Source organism: Eutrigla gurnardus (genome assembly GCF_963514095.1).
Source record: "Eutrigla gurnardus genome assembly, chromosome: 12".
NCBI lineage: Eukaryota > Metazoa > Chordata > Actinopteri > Perciformes > Triglidae > Eutrigla > Eutrigla gurnardus.
The window spans coordinates 10,311,427-10,338,873 of record NC_139926.1 but is presented as its reverse complement, the minus strand read 5'-3'; the positions used below and the strand labels follow the sequence as shown (position 1 = coordinate 10,338,873).

Here is a 27,447-nt window from a genome sequence, read left to right as displayed (position 1 = left end):
CTCTTCTAATTAATGCCACAGACTGAAGGCTGTAGGCATGCACAGACGATGCTTACAAAGCAATTTTCCAACTTTGTAATTAATCATGGTTTCTTACTGTAGTCAATTACTTTTTGCATGATGTGCACAATTGCACAGTCACTGGATGGAGTTAATTCTGACTCAGGGACTCTTACAGACTGGCGATGCAACAACAGCTGTGGCATTAACTCTGAATCTGAACCTGAATAAAAAGGCCTTCTGAGGAAGCATAAAAATGTGTGATTCTTGCTTTTATTAACAATATACTTGCTGTTTTCCCCAGGTCATACGTTTTTCTGTACAATATCACATGTTCATGACTAAATCAGGAACATTAAAAGCTGTTTGGAAAAAAGTATTCAGAAAAAAAGTTATTTCTTAAGAGTTTATCATCATATCACAGTTGTATGACATACAAGCTTATGGTTGTCAAAGAGCGAATAAGAACGCAGTTTGGACTAATCAATCTCCCAGCAAGCTATTCTGTTGCTGTCCGGTAGCTTTCATTTGCACCAAATGGTCTTCCTCACCAGATGGCGTATGCCTAGATATCATGTTCAAATTTAAAGTACTTCAAAAAAGTCATGAAAAAGTCATGGTATAGCATGTCGAAAAAGTAATTAAAGAAGTCATAGTATAGTAATGTAAAATAAACTAATAAAAAAGTCATAGTACAGTATGTCAAAAAGTCAAAGTATTGCAAGACAAAAAAAGGTCTTAGTATAGCATGTTGAAAAAAATCATAAAAAGACAGTATCGTATTTGAAAAAAATCATAGTATAGTATGTCGAAAAAAGTCATCATATAGCATGTAAAAAAGTCAAAGCATAGTATGTCGAAAAAAGTAATAAAAAGTCCAAGTACAGTAAGTTGAAAAAGAAACTAAGAATAAGATAAGAAAGTGATAAAAACAAGTCATAAAATAAGTCGTATAGTATGTCAAAAAATTCATAGTATAGCATGTCGAAAAAAGTCATAGTATAGTATGTTGAAAAAGTCATAGTATGTCAAAAAGGTAATAGTATAGTATGTTGAAAAAAGTCATAGTATAGCATGTAAAAATCGCATAAAAACAAGTCATAGTACATGTTGAAAAAGTCACAAAAAAGTAATATTATGGAAGTTGAAAATAGTCATAGTATAGCATTTCCATAGTCATACTAAAGTATGTCGGAAAAAGTCGTAGTATAGGATGATGAAAATTGTCAATAAAAAGACAGTACTTCAAGAAAGTCATAAAAAAGTCATAGCATGGTTTGGCGAAACAAGTCATAGTAAAAGCCATAGTATGTCATCAAACTGTTATTAAGATATATGTGACGGATGTGGCTCGTGCTGAAACTCTACACTACTGTTGCTCCACACAGCGCAGACAGCGACCAGGTGGATGACAGGGCTTTTATCCACAACCTGCAGCACAGTATTACAGTGGGGAATGACGAAGGGACATCTCAGGTCTCGGGATAAACAGTCACTTTGAAATCCTTTGTCATTCTGAGAAACACAAATACATAAATCCAGTATCCAGTATTACAAAATAAAACAGAATTATCTTAACTTGGTGTAATCGTATTGTGAATATTATTATCTTGTGTACTTTGATCATGTAAACTATAATTATTATCGGTATAAAAAGTCTGAATAACACATGAACGAGTGCAACAAGAACAAGCTTCAAGTTTAAGCACTCACAATATAAACTTTACCCGGTCATTAAAAAATACAATTTTAGGGACTAACAAATCATAGTGTATGCTCAAAACAGTTAGCATAAATCATAACAACTTCATTACACTGTAAAATATAAAGTGTGAACATTCAAAACATCATAAAAATATACATTTACCTGGACTCTACAGAATTGTTTTCCCTCGCCACCGCTGCACCACTAGATGGCAGTATTGTACTTATTTTTTTATATCATTTCACAGACATTTCAACGTTATATATAATTGCTATACTGAGTATAGGTGTAGACTAGTAATTATACTATGCCATAAAGATGTTGAGGTAATCTTGTTTTCAGAGTGTCAGGTATCAGTTGCCTTGGAAACTGATCTCAGTGAACTATTCCTGATGTGCTCGATTAATTCATTTCTTTTAAGACTTGTTGTTTACACAACTGAGTAGAAAGTTGCTTAACTAGTACTTGAAGCAGATGAACACATTTGCTGAAATAAATGTGCTTGTATGATTTTAGTTTGCATCAACTGGTTGAATGAACTTATTGTAAGATTTGAAAAAGATCCCCAAAAACCAACGTTAGCTAAATTAATGTAATGTGATGCTAATAGATTTCTCCAAAATTGCTGGAGGAAAGAACTTACATGGTCCAAAAGTTGGCACAATTTGTGAAGTAAACGTACTTTCTAAAGTGCTGAATTACATATACTGTATTGTTCTTACCTCCTCTCCAAACACATCATAAAATTGTGACTTATCGTTCATTGAGTTTATTTGGAGGGCTGAAAGGGGCCAAGTGTGAAAACACCCTTTAAGGTGTTTTTCTGAGCAGTAGTTAAAATGAGCACAACTTCGATCATCTCCTGCAGTAAAATTCAACAAGCAGCAGTAATATTAATCCACAAACATACTTTATATATAATAGTAAAACCCTGACAGGGAACATTTTACTGCACAATTAACTAATTAAATGTGTAAGTCCAAGGCTTACACATTTAATACTTACAGATTTTTATGATTGCTATGACAATGTAAAAATAAGAAACTGGAGGAAATAGCCCTTATCCCATATTCCTGATTAAGGAAACAGGATTTCTTGTATGCATGAAGTTTAAAAAATTAGGTTGAAATAAACTGTATCTGAGTATTTAAGTGCATGTCACCACACTTTACATAAACCAAATGAATGCATGCATATACCCATGTAAAAATAAAGCTAAAAGATAACCACACCCTCTCAAAAAAGCACGACAGTATGAATTTCTCTCACACCATCTTCTCTTCATGCTGGCCTGCTCAGTGGACCAGCAGATGGGCAATGGTCCTCTGCAGGTTCAGAACAGTGAGAGGTGAGAAGGGGGGGAGGCCTTCAAAGCCAAGCAGCTGACGGGTGGAGGTTTCCCAGCTCAAACCAAACTCCAGTCGGCTGTAGACACACGGGTACTGCCGGTCAGCCCAGCAAACCCAGTCCACTGCCCTCTTCACCGCCTCCCATCGCTCAGCCCTGCAGGAAAAGAGGAGGTCTGAGGTCACTATGAGGAGCAGGTCTACAAAATCATCCAAAAAAAAGCTTTCACACATAGTTTAAACCAGGCAAGTTTTAGAAGTACTTGAAAAGGCACAAGTTAATTGATCCTGGATTCATCATATCTTTTTTGAGTGACTTTTTATGTCTGCTGTAGATTGTAGCCCACACTTGTTTTCATGCCTACATGTCCTGTATTGAACGTGTATTATGTTTGCAGTGCGTGTCTTCAAGTGAACGAGACTTAGTCCATGTGTTTGTTTGCTTCATAACTGTTTTGTGTGGTTGTGGACGGACCTGGGCAAAGACGAGTCGTCCAGGCAGAAGAGGGAGCGGAGCAATTTGCCCTCCTCCACCTTCTTCACCCTCATCAGCTGAAGAACCAGAAGAGTGGCCAGGAGCCTCAAGATGTCTGCATGGGCCCTCACACCTACACCACACACACATGCAGTTCTTATTGGTGGGAACCGGTGAGAAACAAAGCTCCCAGAAAGATGTCAGAATTGGTGAAAATGAAGACCTGAAACAGGTTTGGAGAGTTCTCACCTAGAGACTGGATGCCCTTGTTTTTCAGGAACACGTTTGCAAAGAGGTCCACATTGACATTCAGCAGCATGCCCAGCTCTGTGGTTAACTCCCAGAAGCCCTCCTGCAACACAGAGACACGTTTTAAACTGAAGATATTTTCTATGTAAAGTAGGAAGTACTTCGGCCACCAAAACATCAGCGTTGACCTTCCTAAGACCTGCCAGGAGGAACAAGTACCGGACAAAAGCATCTTCTAAATGAATGCATGTAATAAATGACACGTTATATTCAGTATGAGTGGTGGAATTGTAAACACGTTTACCAAAATAGTGTACTTAAGTGTACTTGAGAAGTTGCGTTTTATTTGACTTTCTATACTGGACTTTTGTCTCCACGCCATTTGTTTGATGACTTTAGGTACTTTTTAGTTGACAGTTCTTTATCCCCTTCCTGTCACATGAAAACGATGGAGTAACCTGGAGGGGGTTGACTGGGAGGAACCGACTGCCTGATCTGAACTCGAGTGGTTCTTTGCTGCTGTAATCCTGTGCTCATGGATTGGCCATAACAAACACCATGTCCGAGCACAGGGAGGTTCAGATGTGTACTTGGTACCAGAACACCCTGTATGGCTGTATGTCTCCGACACTCGGGTAAAGAGAGGTGCAGGGCTGTCAACTGATCACCCCCTGTGGTGAGTAGGATCAGATGGTAAACCTGGTTAACCCATACGTCTGAGTGAGTGGCCTGTGGTCAGAGCCTCCGTTGTGGAAGTGACAGAAGGTCATCGGGGCCTGACGTGGTGGCAACCAAAGAACCCGCTGGTGGACCCCTGTGATGAAGGAGGCTGTCAAGATGGAGATTTGCCCTGAGGTGCTGAAGGCTCTGAAGGCAGGTGGAGTTCCGGTACGGTTTTCAAAAAGGGGTTCCAATTATCAGGGGATCACACTGCTACGCCTAGTTGGCTAAATGTATTCAGCGTTGCTGGAGAGGAGGCTCCGACCGTTGTTGAACCGGCCTGACGTGTGGAGGAGGGCGGGCTTATCTCCATGTAGACACTGAAAAGGTTTCAATCAGTCACGGCTGAAATAACCACTATTGCTGCTTTGTAGATGTTGTGAAGTCCCAGATACACCCGGTAATCAACTGCGTCCGGCCTGAGTTCATAACGTCACCCAGAGATCTCTGTACTAACGGGAGGTTCTATCGTAGAGCTCTGGGTGACCACAGATCCCTACCATATGTTTCAGGAGGAGGATCTCAACGTGACAGTCCTTTGTGTCAGCGTGTCATGCTAATGTTCCACTTGAGTTGAAATATGTCATTTTACTGTCAATAAAATATGAGTGTAATTCACGTCTTTGCATTGGCTTTGTATACAGTAGCGCCGACTGACAAATTGGATGGATGAAGATGGATGGATGACATGTTCTCATTATCGACATTTGAACTCGTCAGCAGGAAAAGTTTATTTTAGGCAAATAAATATTTGAGTACACATTCACTTTTTAATCATATCTTACTGAATGCTGCATCTGGAAGATCTTTGTCCATGTGAGCGTCTGCACTTCAGCATCTGCTGACTTTCTCCTGAAACGACATGATCGCAGCAGGACACTCTTGGTGAATATGGGCGGTGAACGGCATTAAAAACACACACATTTTGCAAAAATGTAAACATAAACGCATGCTGACGTCCTCTTCCTTCCACATGCATAGATGCACATACAAATATACAAAGGGCATTTCAGTTAACGAACAGGTGATTTAGCCTGTTTTTCTTTTGTCAACCAGAGCATTGCCACCATTTTAAAATAAGTAGAGCAAGAATTATTATCAGGGTATTTTAAGCTATCAAATAATGTTTTGGGACTCACCCAAAGGATTGATCAAATGAAGTGTACGAGTTCTCCTTGCTTAAGGACTTTGCAGACTGTGCTGTGCCATACACAACTGGAGAAAAACCTCGAGAACGTGGACGAGACATCGCCTTCCCGAAAGCCTGAGGTACACCTCCAACAGGTTTAGGTTCACTCTGTGCATTTGCCCCGAAAGACCAACCTGCTGGTGGATTGTCTGCGTCGGGCATGGAGTTTCGTACTATTTTTTCAGGAACTCTTGCTTTCCTTCTTCTTATGCGAGGAGGTGTTGCTCCATCGAGTGGAACTGGTATGACATCTTTGATTTGATAAGCTTGATGACGGTGTTGGGCTCCAAGCAGAACATCAGTGAACCCAGAACCAGCAGCAAAAGCAGAGCTTGAGGTTCTCTGTCTGAAGACTGAATGTGCTTCGTGCACTGTGGCAGGCCATGCTGACTGATCTCTTTCAGGAGAGCCAGTCGCACATTCAGTCAGCATATGTGAAGAAAGTGCAGTGTCACAGATATCCACTGATTGAGAGAGAAGCCCTCCTACTTTTGTCATGGGAAAAGCACTCTTGGCATGCATACTGCTGCCGAAGAGTGTGGGAATTTCTGCTGCAGAAGATTCTAAAGAATAACTAGTTTGACTTAAAGGTTTTGGACATGAATACCCTACAAGTGGCGATTCCAGTGATTCACTGAACACATCTGACATGACTGAATGGCGAAAGAGAGGTTTAGATCGAGAACTACCTGAGCCAGGAGGAGCAGGAGGGGCAGGAGGAGCAGGATAATGGGAGATGGCTGAAAACGCCGCGTAAGGAGGGGGAGGTGGAGGAGGAAATGAGAGGGCTGAATATTGATTGAAAAGAGGGGGAGGTGGAGGAGGAAGACGACAAGAGGAAGCTCTCAGAAGAGGAAGCATGTCCAATTCCTCTCGACCGCTGAAACCCATCTGCAGACATTCCTTAGTTACGACACTTCTCAGCGATCCGAGTTCAGCCACTGAACCCTCAAAGTCCATGAGATTTGAGGAATCGGCCCTCTACAAAACAAGAGAAATAAAGAAAACAAAACAAGAAATCAGTATCTACTTTTGCGTTTTAAGAGTTTTTTTTTAAAACACCACTTAAATTAAATTTTAGTTCAGATAGATGAATCCATTTTATATCAATTCTATAAAGCAATCTTTTGGTAATGTTAGTCACTGTGGTTTTACAACAGCAGGACCTGTACATGCAGGAAGAATTAAGTAAGTATTATCAATGACTTTGACATACTAAAGCTATGATAATAACATATGTGATGCTGATCTTATTATGCACTGCTTATTTTTTTTAAATAACCTATTTGGTAATATGGTTGAATAACTTCCTTGGGAATAAACCTTATTCTGATTCATTAAAAATAGCAGCTCTATTTTTCCACCCAAAATTGTAAATGTGCAGCTTCAGTTTGTGCGTGAAGAGACTAACCATGGGTGAATAAGGTGGAGAGATTGAGTCCAACACCACAAAGTCTAGATCCTACAAGAGCACAGAGAGATAAATGCAGCTCATTAAAATGACAATTAGCAAATCACAAGACAACATGCACATTCCTTACTCTATGACTAGACAATGGAGATTTTGACTTTACCATCTGACTTTCCTCAACTTCACCGTGTTCCTTCAACAGAGAGACGAAAGCAGCTCAAAAAGAGACAATTCATAGATTCGGAAAAATCAAGATTACACTATAAACAAAGAAATTACGTTACCATTATATCAAGATGACGTGTTTCATCCCAACACGAACCCTCTTCTACGTCACTCATATCATCAACATATTCTTCATCCCCATACGAACACTCTTCTAAGTCACTCATATCATCAACATATTCTTCATCCCCACACTCTTCTTCGTCACTATCATGAGAAGAAATCCAGCTGATGTAGGGGAGGAAGTCCACATCTTCCTCTGCAATCAACTTGGGGATGTCTGTGAAGACCTCCTCTGTTTGTTCAGGCCCCTAAAACGAGGTAGATGAATATGGTTTCCACTCCTAAAAGCTACCAAACCTTCAAATCCAGGGTGTGAGCAGCTGAGTAAATGAATACATATAACAAATAAATAGATAAATAAATGTAACAAACCCTTTCCTCGATGGCCACAAAGCTTGTGAACTGAGACAGTATGGAAAACTCTTTGCTTAAATCAATGATGTAACGCTTCAACTCTGCTTTCTTCCCCTGGAAAACAGAAAAACAAATACATGTCAACATGCAGAGCTCAGACGGGTAGACTCAATGAGCCCAGAAACTTAGTAGTTGATACCAAACTATGAAACTGATACCAGAGAAATTCCACAATGCTTGATAGCAACTTGATAACATGGTGAAAAACAAATGTAAAAAAACAATAAACTCCATGTTCTTCAACATGCAGTCCTTATTTGCATACTGTCAGAATTCACTCTCTATTATCTATTTAGTATTGCGGTGAAAAAAATCTTCAAAAACGACATTATTATTTGAACAAATCGTGAGCACCTGCAGCGCTATAGAACATTGTTTAAATGTGAAATATCGGTTCTCTTGACATCCATAACGGTTGATCACGTTTGCTCCAACAACGATCAAGAAACACTTTTTTGATTGCAATCGGTTTGTCCCAAACAGGTATTGCACTAAATGTAAAAAAGTCAATATAGGGCAGTCAGTGTTGATCATATGGTGGACCACCACAAAGAAATCAAAGAATGGGAAACAGTGCACACACCTCATGTTCAGATTCACTGGCGTCCAGACTGCCGTCTTCGTAATCCCTGATGAGGGCCCTCGCTGTGAGCTTGTGGAGAAACTGACACACACACACACACACACACACACACACACACACACACACACACACACACACACACACACACACACACACACACACACACACACACACACACAACCTGCATCAGTATCTGCAAGTTAAAATAGCTATGATGAGTGTGTGTGTGTGTGTGTGTGTGTGTGTTCATACTGTGCCCCTGGTCTTCTGCAGCTCGCTGGTTGACACCATGGTTTTGAGCTCCTGACCACTCAGATTTCCAAGGAGGGTGGCCTGTGTGAAGAAGTATCAATCATTTGAGTTTTTCATCAAAGAAAATATTTGCTGGTTTATAGCTCCTAAGAGAGTGACTTGTATTTGTGTGTAATTTTCAGCGTTTGTTATTCTGTCATGCAACTTGTTGCCAGAAGACCACAGTGGAAGTCAGAGTTTGTTGTGTTTGAGTACAGAAAGCTTATCGAAATGATTTTCAATGCTGTGGCTGAGTTTTCATCCTCATTAGCAATTTAGATAGAAAAACATGGAAAAATAGGGTCTACATAGATACAAAGTTATGTTAAATATGCTGCTTTACTGTGTTTTATATCATTATAAATTCAATATTGTTACGTTTTGGACTACTGGTAAAATAAAAAAACAAGCCATTTGAAGATCACCTTGAGTTCATTATATTATTGATATTTGTTAAACTAAAAACTTTACTGAAGAAAAGAAATTGACAGATAAATTGATACATGATGAACTACAATTTCTGCCTTGTCGTGGTATGCCTCCGCCAAACAGTCATGCTGCAGTTTACATCCACGTCTGTTCAAAATGTCATCACTTCATTATTTCATCCTCTTCGAGATTGGTGTGAAATAAGAATCATTAGCATATCAATTCTTGAGTTATGAACAAAAACATGTTTGGTGAGGTCTCACCAAATACTAATCAGATATTTGTGCCATTTGTGCATTCCTGAGGTGTCACGTTTTTGAGTACGGACCAGTAGGAAAACTCCAAAGCCTTCTTACAGCCTTATGTTGGCGCGGAGGCATACAAATAATAGATAGTTGAAGCCTTAACTAAGATTTAAAAAAAATATGCATGCACACAAAAATATTAAAATAAAGAAAAAAGGCAATTCAGCTGTTTGCAATCATGTGTAAAAACCGCATACCTGAGTGCAGTGCGGCACAAAGCCATACACCAGGGTGTGGCAGTCATTGAACAGAGCATGGAGCTGCTTGGGGGCTTGCACAGGAGGGGGTGCTGTTGGGTTGAACTGCTGCCACTTCACTGATACTGAACTGCAACCAGGAGACGCCATGCGCTTCACCTGACATGCCACCTGAAGCCAAAACAAAGTAAAAACCTATGAATCAACGGAGGTTTGCTTCACTTATTGGGTTCATTTGAAGGTTAAAAAGTACAAGAAACGAGGCCTGGTTGGAAACATCCGTCACGTTATGTGTGAATCATTTATCTCAGTTGATTCATTATAAAATGATGAAAAACCTGAATATATATATTACGATTATGTGATTAATCAAAGGCAGTCAGTCTTACCTTCTCTGCCCAGTTATGTTTGGTTTTTGTGTCGAAATATTCGAAAGCTCCGCCCCCTGCCTGGGCCAGGGCTCTCAACATGTGCCGATTGGCTGTCGGGCTGAAATGACAAAGAAACGGAACCACACAGCTTTAAATAGTGTGTAATCAAAAAGAAGCTCAGTTGGTAGCTACTACTCTACTGTAGATAAATGCTGATATGAAAAATGTTTAAGTATTTATCAATTGCCCATTCGAGCTCAGATCATTTCAACCTGTCTGTAAAAATTCAAAACCAATATCTTCACATGACCCCTTGACCCCAGACCTGAGTCCGCAGGTGAAGAGGCGGCTGTGCTCAGCGTTGTCTCTGACCAGCCGCAAAGCCAGCTCTGCGTTCTGGATGTGGCCGTCCGACAACAGCAGCAGGTTTCTGACGCCGCGGGACGGAGGCAGCAGGCTGAGAGCTCGCAGGGGCCGCCACAGCTCGGTGCTGCCCCCTACTGGAGAGGAGCGCTGACAGGAGGAGAGGAGCAGAGCTTTCAGAACATGCATGCAAATGCTGCATTCACGTCATATAATCTTCGACCCTAACTACGACCAGACAAGTGGGGAAAAAATCAGCCTCCAACTTTGAAGAGTGAGTTTTCTGACACTATATTAGATAAGAACATACATGTAAACAAACTGTTGGCGGAATGGCTTCAAATGCACCAGCAACAAAATCAAATCCAATATGAACACTCATACAATCGATTCAGCTAATTTGACAGTATGTGACACAACAAAAGCAGCTAATTTATGCTGTTTATTAAATAAATAATAATCATCTATTACAAAACACTATACGCTTTACGTGAGACATCTGGTGCAACACTACTCAAACTCACCTTGATGAAGCTCTCGGCTGCCTGACGGGCTTCATCGAGTGGCTGTGCTGTCAGGAAAGCTTCCATGTGATCTGACACAACAAAAAAAACACCGTAAAATCAGGAAAATTATGACTTGTAACTGCTATATAATATTAATTACGATCATGATCTCTGAAAAAAGTTAGATAAAGTTCTCTTGTACTGGTGGGAATAATCTTCATGTTGTTTTACTTTTAATGGACCTGCATTTCTATGAATGTGGAAAAATAAAAACCCCCACTTCTAGTCTTTCCGACCACTATATTCGGTCTACATTTACTCATTCACACATATTCACACACTGAACCAAAGATCTTCCAATTAGACGACTTGCTCTGCCTGAGCCACAGCAGCCCCTCACTTTATTTTAAGCTTGCCAGCTTGTTCTTATACTTTATCATGACATGGACAAAAAGATGACCAAAAAGATGATCAAACCGACCTGTGCCAAAGAAAACCACATTGATTCTGCGGTTGTGGTCGAGGGTTTTGAGGACCTGCCGGGCGATTCTCTGGGCCATGCAGAGAGACTCTCCCTTCATGGACTCAGATGTGTCCAGCAACAGGACGACTTCATCAGATGCTGAAGTGGAGTTGACTTCAAACTCTGGATAGAAAACCAGCATGCTGGCCTGGAGGAGAGAGCGAGACATGATTGTTAAAAAAAGTTACAGAGTGAGAGAAAGTAGGGAAGACAGCAGGCAGACCGTCACTTACATTGTATCTTTAGTGCTTAAGAGTTGGGTTCATTGATTTTCTGTATGTGTAATCTAAGTATACTTCAGTACATACACGGTATGTTTAAGAAACCTTTAGGTTTTAGTTGAGTAAATGAATAAAACAATGTGCTATTTTGGTTGGGAAAGGTACTAACACTAGGGTTGGGAAACACTACTAACCCTAACCCTAACCCAAGTACAGTTTGAGAGGTTTCAATTAACCACAACTCTCGTTTAATGAACAGATAAGAGGACATTATTGTATACAAAGTGTTGTTTTTAGAAAATACACAGACCTGGCTGTCCTTGTCAGGGTGTTTCTCCACCCACATCCTGGGCAGGTGGACCTCAGACAGAGTGACTGAAAGCTGGAAACCATCTTGACCCATGACCTCGCCTGGCAGCACGCTCACCACAGCCTTACAGTCTGTTTTCTATGTGATCAGACACACAAAGGAAAAATAACATAAACATGAGGAAGAGGAAAGGGACTAGGTTTCACTATTAAAGTCAAGCTGGATTCTGGACAAAGAGAGTGCTTTTTGTAATTGTTTTGGCATATGTAGTTAAACTGGTGAACAATGACATGTGATCTAAAAGAGTAAAAAGTATGCTTGATTTTAAGCATAGTTTAAACAACTCAACTTTTTAGTACAAAAACCCATCAAACTTGATGACAAATCTGCATCATAAGATACCAGAACTCAAATGATAGACTTCATTATTTAGGTAGTGGAAGCACCAGACAAACAAGTTGAACAAACAAAACTGATAAAACACAGAGGAGTAGGTATATTTTATTGAAGCTGTAACAAGTTTTTTTTTTTGTATTTTGAAATAAAATAAAAACCTCTAAATCATTAGAAATATATGTTCGTGAAAACATGTTCTGCTCTATTTATCCGGTCATTATTTCTGCACCTAAATGTGAACTAGACAGTTGAACGCCATTTGTAAAAATATATTTAACTTTTTTCTAAATAATATGCAGGTTGCAAAGTAAAACAGCTTCAACATTACTCTTCTTGAACCTGCTCCTTGATTTATTTCAGGCTTTTGGGATATTTTGTTAGAATTTCATCAGGATTTTTCTTTAATTTCCAAATGTATCAAGTCCATAGGAAAGAAACTCAACTAGTGAGACGCTGGACATAACTCACAACCATGTTAAAAATGCTTAGGATTAATTAAATACAAAAACACCCAAATTACCTTAATTCTGACTTTGTGAGTGCTGCAGTGAAGGTCGGTGATCTCATTGGGCATCTCAACTGACATGTCAAGGGTAAACTCTCTGCGGGAAAGAAACAACACATTGAAGTGTGCATTATAAAAAACAATACAGGAAAAGTTTTACTTCATAAATCACAGGTGATTAACTGATTAAAAAAACTGTGATTGATTAAAAACGACCTATGAAGCTTTTCTGATTTTTCCCTTTCATTTAGTGTGTTATATAGTTTTATGTAAAAGATCTCCAGAGTCTCCAGAGCCTGAAGTCCATGACCATCAATAGATCCAATGCGTTGCACAATTCAGCACGAAAGATGGCTTCAGATTGCAGGAATAAAAATGAAATATAAAGTGCATTAAAATAGTAAAAACATGTAACATAGCTCACCTCGCCTCATCAGTCACGCACACCTTCTCCACATTTACCTGATGTGGAAATAAAAAAACATTATACCATCACTGCAGAGCGCCACACATAACAAACAGATGGAAAGACAAACCCAATGCAGCAAAATAAATACATAAATAAACAAAAACAACACCTGGCCTCAGTTTATGATTGCTCCATTAATGAATGTTTCATGCAAAAGTAAGGTAGCTTCATGAAGTCAAAGACAAAATACTGCAGGCAAGTCAATAATAATAGCCCTCTGGTTGTTTTATTGACGCTTTGCTCCTTAAAGGACCTTCTGCCATTTGTTGCAAAATAAGAAATGTTACTTTGGGTGGTACTTACTGGGGTGATTTTAGTTTTAGTTTTCCTTACTTGTGTGGTCTGGTTAAGCGCTGCACTCTGCTGCCACGGAGCCACACTCCCAGGCAGGGAGAAGAGAATACCCCCGTCCCTGACGACCAGCTCAGACACAAAGGTAACTTTAATGAGGACGGTCGCACCGGCCGGCAGATTTCCCACACTGATGGTGAACACGTCCTGCCGTGAGAATAGAAATATTGTCATGAGCAGTGTAGCATTAGAGTTGCAAAGACGGAGGAGCTATTTTGGGCACCTGTTGTTCCAGGACTAAAAGGCTGCTCATTGTATCCATAGACAAAGTATTATCTGCATTAGAACATACCTCTGTCTTTTTTTCCCTTTCTATTATTTTGCCATCTTTTGAAAGCACTTTTCACTCAGAGCTTGAAAATTGCTGTACATATAACATTATTATTATAATTATTATTATAAAAATTATTATGATAGTCGACGGTACAAGCTTGTGTTTGTATACATTTCAGGGCTAAACGACGACACTTTAATGTTTCTGATCAAATTTTAATGAATTCAGCGATGACAGGTTTTGTTATCAACTGTATCGATGGAGGATTTTGAATTTACCAACACCACACGATTTGTGACTGACTTAATTCTTCTCCATGGCAACGGTGGCTAAAGCTCATGGGTATTGTTATATTTAGAGTGGTCCGCCATGCTAAATAGACATATATAAAACAATTGAAGCTGGTTGTCCTAAGGGTGGTGTTGGAAGAAAAATAATAAACAATGGAGAAACACTTGAGATTCACACTTCACAAGATACAGTATGTATCGATTTCATTATTTCACGTCATTAATTAAGCCCTGTGAAAAAGTGTTATGAAATACTAAGTGATCAGTTTAATATATCAGAATTAGAGATTACTAGATTTAGCACATGAATTAGCAAGATGACATGTGTTTGGTTGAGTGCAGGGTGAGGGTGGAACGTACAGGGGCATCCTGGTCCATGAGGTAGGCTCCATGACCTTTCTCAATGGCCTGCTTGTACTCCTTGCGAGCCGTCTCTTTCTCCTTCACCTGAGATTCAAACAAACACAAAAACCAACATGGTTTTATGAATAACCCATAATGAAATGTTATCCTTTGTGTTGCACTGGTGGACAGGGTTCCCACATATTTACATGGACACATTTTCCCATGGCTTTTCAAGGACCCGTAATAACATTTCCATGAACAATCACAACGTACAAGTACACAAAAAACTGTATGAAGAAAATAAACAGTGAACTTTTTCAATCTTTAAAGGTAAAGTTCATATTCACTTCAAATACAGGCAGAGTCAATATAGTGTACTTGATTTTGAAATGCAGAAAATAAGGAAACGTATGTAGAAGCAAACAAAACATTGTTAGGCATGGATGCATATTATAGCTACGTTATGTCACCAGCTACATGACATAACACAATTCCATGACTTTTCAAAAACCTTCAAGGATTTGAATTATTCTATGACTTTTCCCAGGCTTGGATAAAGAGATTTTGAAATTGCAGGGTTTTCCAGGTTTTCCATGCCTGTGGGAAACCTATAGTGGACGATATGTGGCATAATCTCACGTCTTCAATACCAAAAGTATCCAATCACTGAGCAGTCAATCAGAAATGAGCAGCCTGTCAACATTTTCATAACGTGTACAAGCAACGATGACAAAAATACATATATAATATCACTGTTAAACTTTTTAATCTGGCTTCCATACGAATATCAAACTGAACTCTTTAATTTTCCTCGTGTACCGAAGGAACATTTAAAATATCTTGAAAAAATATAATGATGAAACAAGTAGTTATGTCATAAAGAAACACAGTAAAATCTGTGATAAGGTTAAATGAGGTTACCTGTCCCACTACATGTTTCCCATTGATGAAAGCTTCGAATCCACAAACTGCTGCAGAATCATCCAACGGGAAGACATACTTTGCTTCAATGGGCATAGAGCTCAGGTTGGTATATTTTTGGAAGATGATGACCTAAAGAGGACAGAAAAGAAGACATATTTGAGATATGAGCCAATAAACCCAGCAGTTATTAAAATAAATAATAAACCATTAAATTATTGAGCTGTCATTGACCCAACACAGAAAAACTGTGTGAGCTGGGTTTTTCTTTTTACCTGAGAGAGCAGATCCATCAGTTTGCACTTCACATGGACGGCCTGCAGAGGGAGCTGCTGACCTGCGCTGTCCAACAGTCCGGCTGTAACAGCCTCCAATGGGTTGGTCGTGCTTTCAACCTCATCATCCTCCAACATTAACTCCAGACCTGCACACACACACACATAAAGGAACACAAAATGCTTGTTTTAAGTTTAACAAATTATCAGTATATTTAAAGATTATACACTGCTCACCTTGGTCAGAAGAGGGTTGACTCGGCTCAGCTGAGGTGTTGATGGCAGGGCTGAACTCCTTCTTTTGGTCTCCCTTGATGCTGAACTGGACCACGTACTTCAGTTTCACCTGATCAGGACTGTATACAACATATTCATCGTCCTGGAGGACAGGTATAAAAACATGTGTTATAATGCACACAGGCACAGATGTATACTGTAGATGGGTTCAGTGATGTTAAACATTACCAAAATAAGTTTGGCAAAAATACAGTATGTAAAATCGTTTGTTGTCATTGTATGTTTCTGCAAACCATGGATATGTTAAATGTCATTTTTGCATTCAGTCAGAGCAAGCAACGAAGTACACCAAGTGATGAGCATAGCAAGAGACGTATATTGAGCGACTGTTATTTAGGGCTGGGTATCGGGAAACACCGAATAATGACTCGTGTGACTCGTGTGAGAGTTGACTACATAACAGAGTCCACTAACATTGTTAATTATATTGTTACATTACATTACTATTGCAACACTAACCAGGATCTTTTTTTTCCAACCTCAACCAAGTAGTTTTGTTGCCTAAATCTAACCAATCTTTCCACAACGTGAACCATGTGGAATTATTTCTGAGTGTGATCCAAGCAAGTATGGAACATGATGTTGATATTCAACATATTCCATGGTTTACAGATAAGTACGCCACCAACATTTTTTTCTGGCAACTGGGTTGCTAATAGATAAAAGTCACTCATTGTACAAAGTCTTTAAAAACAAGAAACATATTTCAGCTATACAGACTCTTTTATTACAGTTTTTAGCTTCTTCCTTTATCTATAATCACTGGGAAACACCTACCTCAAACTCAGAGTGAGTGTTTCGGGTGCGGCAGACCCCATGCACGCTGTGGTGTCCCTCAGGAGCCTGAGTCAGTGTGACGTCTCTTTTGAACACGTCCCTGCACCGTCCCAATGCCACATCACACACCAACAGCAGCCGGGAGCCGTCTGTCTCACTGGGCTTGGAGTATTTCAGACTGGTGCTGTGGATGGAGAAAGCATGGAGAACAAAAGACAACTGTAGACCACAAAATGCACTTATTTTTTTTTTTGTTTTATGGGCGATAAAAGAGTATTGTATGGTAGAACAATTTATATGGAATAAATCTGGTTAATATGAGATTTTATACTAACCTAACAGCATCACTAAAGTAGATTCCACTGCCCAGATTACCAGCGTCCGTTCTCTCTACTCCATGATGCTCCACTCCAACACGGGGCAGCAGCAGACCACTAAAGAGAGGGGGAAAATACTGAATTTTCATCCACTGTTTAAAACTACATCTTTGCACTTCTGTCTTGGCTTCAAACAGCACTAGAGGATTACTGCTTGAAATTATGATCTTTATTTATCCAAAAGCTCTTCTTCTGCTGGTACATTTTCTTACTGCAAAACATAAGTATCCCAGGATGCTCAAACAGGATATATTTGAAAAAAGATCATTTTTGTCATGAAATTATTGTGTATGATCTCACCGAGACAGGAGTCCCACAAAGTTGCTGGGGCTGGAGGAATGCAGGAGGGGCTTAATGTTCCCAACCTGACTCTGAAACGTCTGAAGCTCCACCCCTCTGTTGACACGCAGAACCTGTCGAACCTGCACCTTGCTGCAAAGCATGGATGGATGTGCAGTGAGATGCCACATTCATCAAAAAAAATATTTATACATTTAAAAATAGTGATAGTGTGCGCATCCATCCATGAACACATAAGACTTTACATCCATAAATACTGACTATCATCTCCACCAGGAGGATCATGAGATTGGTGCATCCCTAAGTGAGTGAGTGAGTTAGTGTGCACCTCCATAATCTTTGGTGCCCAGTTATAGCTGCATGCTCAATGACCCCTCATGGTGACACATACTTTCTTAAAGCACCTTTTATTGCCTGCTTTATACTTCCATTGAGTGCCTGCTGACTCCTCACTCACACTACTTAGGGGATCACTAATAAAACACAGGTGAGTCCATCTCTGACCCTCAGCTGCTACAGTGGGGGGATAACAGTTTGCAGTGCACCTCTGAGGAAAACCAACAGATTCTCCAAATGTTGTATTCCTTCTGCTATCAGGCTGCTGCATTCAGACAGTGGCCATTTTTATTTATTTTTATATGCATTGTGCCTTTTATATGGTAGCATGTCACTGACGTCGGTGTGTTTGTTGAACCGTGTGGTTTGACACAATGTTGACTGTTTGATTTTGTTAATGTGACTGAATCTATATAAAGTTGTTTAAATCTGAATCAGTGTGTTTGGCTAATAGCTAGCTAGTTCAGCTCAATGAACTACACATCAGTAAACACAATGCCGATCTCTCCGCCAGTCAATGGCGAGAGACAAATAATTTTTTCATGTATGAATTGTGGCATGAATTACACATATGAATTTGTTTGTTAATTGAAAAGATAATTCTACAATTCTACAAAGTCATATTTTGTTTTATACCTGTCAACGTGTAAAACTGTGAAAGTAAGAATTTAGAAAGACGACACACTCAAAATTACATAAGGGACGTCTTTCTTAAGCTATGATGTCTGTGTGTTCGGTACGGTAAGATAATGTTACATTAGTGATGGAACGTAGCTAAGCTACGTAGCTAGCTAGCAATCCATGGTAGCGGTCATGTTGGTGATGTAGATTGCTCGAGACGAGATGTAGTTCACTGAGCGGTTTCACATAAAACGTAATGATCCTACGACAAACCAACGCAAACTGTGACTTTCTTTAAGTGCAAAATTATCTTTTAAATTGACAAACATATTAGTAATTCATTGTACAATTCAAACAAGATCAAAAAAGTATTTGTCTGCCATTGACTACCGTACATATTTTTTTCCAGAAATAAGGTCCGATGGGGTCACTGGAAGAGATTAATTTGACTGAAAATAATAAAAAATGGAGGTCTAAGTGGCATGCCAGCACCACACCCTTTCCTATAAAGTTTTTCTATAAATAATAACATTTTGGAAGTACCATGAGACTCACTATTAAATGATGTGATAATACTCATATTTTCTCCTAGATTTCTGATAATAAATAGCCTTAAAAAGGAACATAAATAACGTGTGGTGTACATTCATATCTGCAACAGGTTGTAGATGTGTATGTGTTTGTGGTTTAGAAGCACTGCATCCTTTTAAATTGGTTCTGCTTCCCTCCGGAATATCACATAAAAGCATTTGTGAGGCGGTATGCTACCTGTCCTGCAGCAGAGCAGTCACAGCCTGAAACTCGGAGGTGCCGGAGGAGACAGCTTCAATGTTGCATCTCAGAGCGCGGTACTTCCCCAAACAGGAAGGAACAGGGCTTCTCAGAGTCATCTCACTCACGTTCAGAACGTCTCTGATTAACTTGATAAAAAAAAAGTAATCATATTCATGTTAGCCTGGGTAAAGACAGGAGACGATGGCTTGGGTTTGTGGATGTAAGCTAATGCCATGTATTTCAGAGTGTATGTGGGGGCTCAAACAATCAATTTCTTGCATTGATTGTAACGTCTATCGATATTCTGTTGTCAAAATGTGTTGGTGTGCTACACAAGAGAATTATTTAAAGCTAAATAAGACAAATTAGGTCATAATATTTGATAATAACAGAGGTTTTATTTACAACACCATGAATACAATGAATGCCAATTTACATATTTAAAACGCTAATTAAATTTTCACGGATGTAATCGCTTAACTGAAAAGAAAACATGACAATTTCCACAAACAATAGGTAGTGTATTAATGGCTGCTTTTAATCTGAGTATGAGTATTTATCAGACAAACCATAGTACATACTAATTGTATTCAGGATATACTATAGGCTAAATGTGTTAATGCAGTTAGTATACAAAAATAAACATATTTAAATGTGTTAAATTAAGTGGTGCGCCAATGAATGTCAATCAAACTGCTTCTTTGGTATGATACTGCCAAATAATGTTCATAAATAGACATAAAAAACGTTTCAGGGACGTTATATATATATTTTTTTCTGAGGTTTCTACAAAGCACACAGCACTCGTCATGGGTATTGTATGTAATGTGTGTGTGTGACATGGTTCTTCATGTCTCTGTTGTGTGTTACCTGACAGAGGTCCAGTTTCTGAGAGATGAACTTGGCAGTGGGAGGAAATTGGTGAGGCTCTTTGTGCGGTAGCAGGGTGTAAACCTCATCAATGAGAGATGCAGTCTCAGTAAGATTTGGCACCTCTGCTCTCAGCTTCCTCTGAGCCTGAAGCAACAAGCCCTCCACCCTGCTCAGCTACACACACACAAGGCACAATCATTTGTAATGAGACTCGTCTTTTGTGGAAGTGGAGGGGGAAACAATTAATACGGTGATGGGACAGCTGAAGTTGCTGCAGCAGTTTGAGACTTTGCAGAACAATCCACAGAACAAACCGTACATCATTGAGGCTGAGCTTGTCGATCGGAACTCTGAGGATGTTGTCGAGGCAGCCCAGGGCCTCGGTCCACAGCAGCTCCACAAATATGCACACTTCTTGTGATAAGCTCCCTGTGTTCAGCTTCTCCTCCAGCAGCAGCTGCCAGTCAGAGAGGGCAAATGTATATCAGACTAATCAGCTCATTAGATTCAACTACTCACTTCCACTGTCTCTAAAGGCTTCAGACATCACAATAACACAAGGTCAAGCTCAATATCCTGCTAAGACACTATAAATATATATCAGAAATACCTGTAGGAGCCGTTTTTGTTTATGTTAAAGAACTACAAGGCAGTTTGAGTTTTAAAATACATAATCATTTACAAGCAGCCACAGGTAGGTGACATGACAAAAGAAATTGTTTTCAACTGTTTGCCAGCAATACAAAAAAGGTTGTTTTCATTGTTGAATACTTTGATGCATGTATCGAATAACATTTTCTGTATTTTTGTCAAAATCGTACACACTGACTTAAAAAGCCTGTGGTTTATAATAGTGATGTCAGTTCTGGTTAATTTTGGTTTGGAAAAAAAAAAACTGATGTGACATACATATTGTGAATTGAAACCTGTTGAAAGGTTGTTTGTCTGCTATCAAGCCTGCTCTCTCTCTGAGGCCTGTGTGTGCCAAAGTGCCTGACACAGGCTTATACACCAGCCCTGTCTCACACACTGGGCTCGGCATCAGAGCTCGCCGTCGTGCATCAAGCACCACGGAGCATTTGTGTATGTGTGTCCATCTGTGTTGTTGGGTGCCGTGGGGCTCAGCACCCCGGAGATCGGCGGGGTGCGACCTGTCTGAAGAGCTCAATCGGTTAATATATAGACAGAAATTAACCTATAGGCCGACTTAACTAAATGTCCTTGTTAAACATTGACATCCCTAGTTTGTGATTTTATTCAACTGCCAGTCTGCCACCACCATCTGCTCCGTTCAGCCCACTGATGTGTCGGTACCATTGGTACCCGCTGTGTGTGGTCGAGAGACAGAGAGAGAGTGGGGAGGGAATATTAAATGATCAGTTAGGTTCTAGCTGTGAGTGGAGCAGTGCAGTGCTACGACAGTCTGGTCCAGGCCTACTGCAGCTTTATGTTCCTTGTGTTGCGCAGTAAGTGTGTCAGACCTGCTGGAGGGGGGCAGAGCCCAGGTCCCAGGCCTGCAGAGGGATGCTGTTCCTTGGCTGTAGACCAGTGGCCTGCAGGGTCTCTCCCAGGCCCTTGTAGACCTCCAGAGCTTCTTCTGAGGTGGACAGAAACACCAGCATGTCCCTCACCGCCGCCTTCTGTTAGTACAAATACAGGTATGTGATTTCATGGTTTTTCAAAAGGGCAAGTTATCATTATACAAAGTACCAAATTTTGATTTGTTGTTACTCTGGTGGGGCGCTGGTTCTGAATGTACAGTGGACATTTTTTTGTGTATATATTTTCCAGTATTTTTGTAAAAAAAAAAAACTTTCAAATCTCACATTTGGTGAACACTAATACAAATATTTTTGAACTCATTTCACTCAAACAGCATATTACAATAGCTATGTTTTAAGTCATTAAGGAGGAACTATCATACACGTCACAAAGGTGGGTCCATAAATGGTGTAGCTGGATAATGTCAGTTTTTCAAGCAACATGACGCAAAGGAATAAATAACAGAAATGCAGAATCATTAGTGAAATTGCAGGTAAATCAATTAAACCTCAACAATTTAATATGTCAATGGTAACAATACATTATTAAAACAAACACAGACAAACATTCCAAACAAATATGAGGAGTGGACAAGAAATGAAAACTAATAAATTGGCATTGATATGAGAGATTATGTGCCTGTAATGGCATTTTGTTTTTGATGGCAAGCTCTCAAAAATGAGAATGTAGCAAATTTAAAGAAATAAAGTAATGTGAGAGCTGACATGCAGTACAAGCAGTAAGATAAAAAATACTTCATACTCCTGTATCCTCCTTCCAGTACCTGACCACACGGTACTGCCGTCCGTTCTCTCCTTTGTAACTCTGCAGCTCCAGCAAACACCAAGAGTTGCTGTTAATCTTGAGAGAAATGTATATTATTAATAACAGTGATTCTAACACTAAATACTGTAGTAGCAGTAGCAGAAAAAGCTTAAAAAATACAGTGCAGCATTACCTTTTCAAAGATTGAATACTTGGCCACTTGAAAATGATCTGGATACATTGGAAGATCGGAATCAGTTTCAGTATAAATTCTGTAAAATTGAAGAAATCTGAGCATCAGTCCAATTTTATAAATGTCATGTGGGAATAGAATTTTCGGCAGAAATGTCTCATTAGGTGTGTTTTCTCCAATTGTTTCAACTACCATGTAAGTAATGCAAGCAGCAACAATTGCAACTTTGAATGGATAACTTGAGATTGAAAGGAAGGAAAATTACCCCCCCAACCTCAGGTGGCGACGTGTGCCCTGCCTGTGAATATCGAAAGCTACTCTCTGCAGTACTATGATCCTTTAAATCTTTAACGCAAGGTGCAGGGAATGCTAAATTATATATAGGCTACCAATCAGCTTGAAAAAGGACTCACTTGTGTACAGGCTTTCATTTTTATCCAAAAATTACATTAACTGGATGCACTTGCTAGATGTTTTGTGTATGGTCTATGCAGAGACCTGGGCATTAAGAAGGTTTATTCATTCATGTGTGGAGAGATAAAAAAGCAACAACTATGTACTATGGTGGTATGGAAGTGATGCGGTTATTGCTGCAGTCCTACTCGTGTATTTTAAAATTGCAAAGAAGTCACATCATATTTACCATAATGCTATGTAAATGTATAATATGCAACCATTTCTAAAAACACAGTGTACAAACATCACTTACAACCCACTAGAAGAGTGTCTGTATCTACAGAGACCCTGCTCTCTGACCGTATTTTCAATTTTCTTATCATTGTGCTCGATTCAGACTCTTCCGTTAACCCCAACCAGTTAGCAGGTTGTGCAGCTTGTTCTCACTTCCAGGTCACACACCCACGGGTTTGCCACGCTCCACTGCGTACCGACTTCACAGGCCTGTCGCAAGCACAGAGCGAACAGGCAGGTCACAGCAGGATGAAGTGTGACTTGGGCTGCATTCATTCAAAAATCCAGCACCTTCCTACAGTTTCTAAGGAGGTGTGGATGTGATTATTTGTGTTTTCGAATGCAACCGTCATGAAACAACCTCGCTCGCCCGTAGAACCAGCTGCTGTATTATCAAACAGCAACCATCAATACTACTACATAGTATACCATTAGCCATCTGTATGCCATCATCTTCCTCATCACTAATCCCACAGTGGTAATAAAACACAATCCTGTTATGCACGTTCAGGTTAACATGAAGATGATCGTTGTTCACACCTGAACTTTTCCAGGACCATTTTGCTCCTCTCTGGAGCCTCTGCCCTCTGAGTCAGGCTGACCGAGGCCACAGGCTTAGCTAGGGCTTTGGTTGGCTCAGCAGCGGCTTTGCTCGTTTGTACTTTGGGCACTGCAACACAAAAGACAAAATCCAGACAAATGAATGACACACCTTACATATACTGTAAGTATTGGTTTGCGTTGCAAGTAAGGTGACATGTGGATTCCTACGAATACACTTGTTACACAACACTGCTGCAGGTTTGAATTAGCTCTGAAGAAAACCTGGATGTGTAACAAAGTCGTTAATTCACCCCCCACCCAGGAGCAAACATACCCTTTATCTGACCTGAAGGCGACTATGTACTTAAACCTGCTGGCTGAGTCTATACTGTGTTTTAATTAGAATGTCCATAAGTAAATGTGGAGACAGAAGCGGGAAGACAAAACTACTGAAAGACAATAAACTCATGACCTGTGTCTGTGCAAATAAATGACTGAGAGGAATGATGAGTCTTGTGTATCGGAACTGGGCTGAGTCCAGATACTGATTGATTTAGTCCACCCTCTGTAGCTGGGGCAGGAAATACAAAGGCTATGATCATTTTACATTCCCACATCTCCCATTGCACAAAAGTGTATACACCAACTCTGCATACTCTGCACATTTTAAAGTCTGCAACTTTAATTATAAAGTTTAATTCATAAACAGATAACCTCAACATGATACACGACTCACAAAAAGTTATGGATATTTGGCTTTCAGGTGAAATTTATGGACAATGGAGATTAATTCCCAGCTAGAGTGGTATTATAAAATTCCAGTAAAAAAAAAAAATCTTCCAAATACATACAATAGATTACATTTTGCCATTTTTTTTTAACTTCTAGACGTGATGAAAGTATTTTTGTCATCAAAGTGCCACAGTGCAGCAGTTTGTCCTGTTTTACGTGCTCATGCTGTATTTGTTGCATATAACATCTGCTTAGCATTTATCAATATTGATGTGCTTTTTGGAGACGATTATTGCATATAAGGGTAATACCTTCATGTGAGAATTGCCTCGGTGAGGAGAGTGATAGAGGTGAAAGAGCAGAGGAAATATCCAGCCTGTATTCATCCACAGGGAGAAGAACACCTCTCTCCAGACAACAGTACACATAATCCAGCCCCACCACCGGTGTTTGGTATTTTTGGATGCTACGCAGCCTGTTGGAGCTCAGGTTGGACACATCACCGGTCACTATCAGAGAGCACTGTGGGAAATGTAGGCAAAGCAAGATGGTACTTTTGTTACTGGAAGTGAACGCTGGACAGCTAGGATGATATACATTCATGTAAGCTGCATATCTACATTAATCATTTTGGAGGAGGACACATTCCGTTTTGAATAAAATACCTGAGTCAGAGGCAAATGTTTAACGTTATCTGACCTGTTTATTGGCCACAAACAATATGCTGCCTCCATTCTCCGTTATTGCTGATTTCAACTTCTTCTTATCCTTGAAGGGCAAAGTCTTCAGCTCCAACAGCACCAAGCAGTTGTCAAAGACAGCCATGCCTGAAAGTGAAGGACACAGCCAATGCGATTATTATAATATGCAATAAAAAATACATTTTTTTTTTTTTAGCATACTTTGTTTGCTGTCTCGCTCTCTTTCTCTTGGTGTGACAGTTTCAATGTCACGATTTGTTCACACCGAATAGCGCATTGTTGTGGTACGTGAAATGATGCGCACGCAAGCACGCACACGCCTACGCACGCACACACCTACAAGTGGATTGCTGGGAAAGAAACGCGGAAGCAAATCCCCAAAAGGTGCAAAACAGTCCACAATGTGACAACGTCCGGAAAAAAAGTTTACAATTACTCACATCTGCACTGAAACAGCATCATAAACATCACTTTACATATCTGTCAAATTTGTTTATAACGTATATTTTACATACAACGAATATGACAACCATTAAGAAACAAAGCAATTAACAAAGAAAGCAAGGTGAATGTGTAATAAACTATGTAACATACTTTTTTTCATCGTAAAACATGCTTAGCTTTCTGTATCATTTTTTCAAATATAAGTAACAGTGAGCTAGCTATTAGTTGAGACATGGCGTTTTCTAACGCTAACGACTGGTTCAATAAAGGAATTACGGATTACTCAACTGTAAACATCCAGGTAATACGTCTACCGTTGATGTCAGACAGTAAAGGTTTGACTTTTAGCTCTTTTATCACGATGAAGTACAGAAAAACAAAGACCTGTCACTGCTCCGCTGCGTTTAGCAGTTAAGCAGAAAGCTAGCAGCATAATCGTTTTTATTTTCCGGTGTGTGTGATTTCAAAATAAAAGTAGCAACGTTAAAGTGAAGACGATTTCACACAGTGGTCAGATTAATTCTCTCCCCTTCTTATTTATATACAGTCAATGTTCTCTACTTAAGTTTAAGTAGAAATACAATAATCAGAAAACATTCCATTCTATAATTAAAGTCCTGAATTCAAAATGTAACGTTTGAAGTATCGACATAAAAGTACTTATTCTGCAGAACGGCTCTTTTAACAGCGTTATTATTCCAAATTATTGTCATGTAACTATACGTTTTAAATACATGTAGCCTAGTGAATAAAAAAGCTCAATATTTCCTTCTGAAATGTAGAACAAACATATAGTAGTTGGCTATATCAAAATTCGACTTAAGAATAGTACGTGACTAAATGTATATTCCACTACTGCTTTTGCATAAGCTAATTCTCACTATCATAATGATTATCCGAAAAATTAAAACATTAACAATCCTGCAACTCTCTGTACCCAGTCTCTCTGGCTTTTACATTGAAAAAAAAACTCGCTGGAGTGGAATTTGTCTCATGGTCAGTTGCTGTAACTTGACAGAGTTAATCAGTGGCTGACTTCCTGGTTCAAAGCAAACAGAAATTCCAGTTATCCACATGGGCTTCTCTCTTTACAGCACAGACAGAAGGCCAGGCTGCCCTCCTCTGGGGGAAGAGTTAGTAGTATACTTGAACAAAGCTAACTGCTCGTTCAGTCACCACACTGACACAGATACACAAATACACTGCATGTGTTACATTGCCCAGAATAATTAGTGGCAGAGCAGCTCTGGTAAAATGAGTGTCCTGTATGTGTGCAGTTGTTTCTTGTTATTTCAACAAGTTTCAACACTATATACTATATATTTGAACCAAGACGAAAATTCCCCATAAAGATGTGATATTTGGAGAGGATAAATACTTATATATTGCAACAAAATTGCAAACGTTGAATCCTGCTTATACTAATTTAACTCAGCCTCAGGCTTGTTGAATTTTTGCAATTATTGCAAAAGAGAACAATGCGGAATATCTGCCCTAGAATAGAAAGATTTTGAATAATTTAAAGACACGTACATGTGAATAGTTTAAACAGTTTTTCACTTAAATCTTCTTAAAACTCAAAACCATTCATCAAAATACTAAAGTAAGGACATCAATGACAGCCTGAACATCCTGTTGTTGTGTGAAATGAAATGATCAGAAATCAAACGTTGGGAACACAAAGTTTGCCAACGCTTTGATTCAGATACAGAGCAGTCTGGTGACTCTAGAAGTCACACACTTAGATGACTCTGTAGTTT

At 39.5% G+C, this 27,447-nt stretch overlaps 1 protein-coding gene across 3 annotated transcripts; it reads right to left on the bottom strand.

Annotated features, from left to right (window-relative positions):
• Window positions 1-392: 392 nt before the first annotated feature.
• parp4 (poly (ADP-ribose) polymerase family, member 4) lies at window positions 393-26,115 on the bottom strand. Of its 3 annotated transcripts, XM_084023530.1 has the most exons (38): window positions 25,976-26,115; window positions 25,242-25,369; window positions 24,854-25,064; window positions 23,808-23,937; window positions 22,578-22,656; window positions 22,382-22,480; window positions 21,559-21,717; window positions 20,397-20,534; window positions 20,075-20,251; window positions 19,199-19,350; window positions 17,474-17,605; window positions 17,132-17,230; window positions 16,797-16,980; window positions 15,960-16,101; window positions 15,723-15,871; window positions 15,448-15,579; window positions 14,542-14,628; window positions 13,600-13,764; window positions 13,222-13,259; window positions 12,813-12,894; window positions 11,897-12,034; window positions 11,324-11,513; window positions 10,861-10,931; window positions 10,299-10,486; window positions 9,992-10,091; window positions 9,603-9,773; window positions 8,633-8,713; window positions 8,381-8,461; window positions 7,756-7,851; window positions 7,380-7,631; window positions 7,259-7,288; window positions 7,096-7,146; window positions 5,635-6,665; window positions 5,281-5,347; window positions 3,776-3,878; window positions 3,527-3,659; window positions 2,977-3,208; window positions 393-1,515 (listed from the first exon to the last, which is right to left on the bottom strand). In XM_084023530.1, the coding sequence occupies exons 2-37, from the start codon at window positions 25,365-25,367 to the stop codon at window positions 3,001-3,003; spliced, it is 5,472 nt and encodes a 1,823-aa protein (XP_083879656.1). In that variant the 5' UTR covers window positions 25,368-25,369; window positions 25,976-26,115; the 3' UTR covers window positions 393-1,515; window positions 2,977-3,000. The 3 variants fall into 3 exon arrangements, with proteins under 3 accessions (XP_083879656.1, XP_083879655.1, XP_083879657.1); XM_084023529.1 differs by lacking the exon at window positions 393-1,515 and having other exon boundaries at window positions 1,695-3,208; XM_084023531.1 differs by lacking the exons at window positions 393-1,515; window positions 7,259-7,288 and having other exon boundaries at window positions 1,695-3,208.
• Between the last annotated feature and the right edge of the window lie 1,332 nt (window positions 26,116-27,447).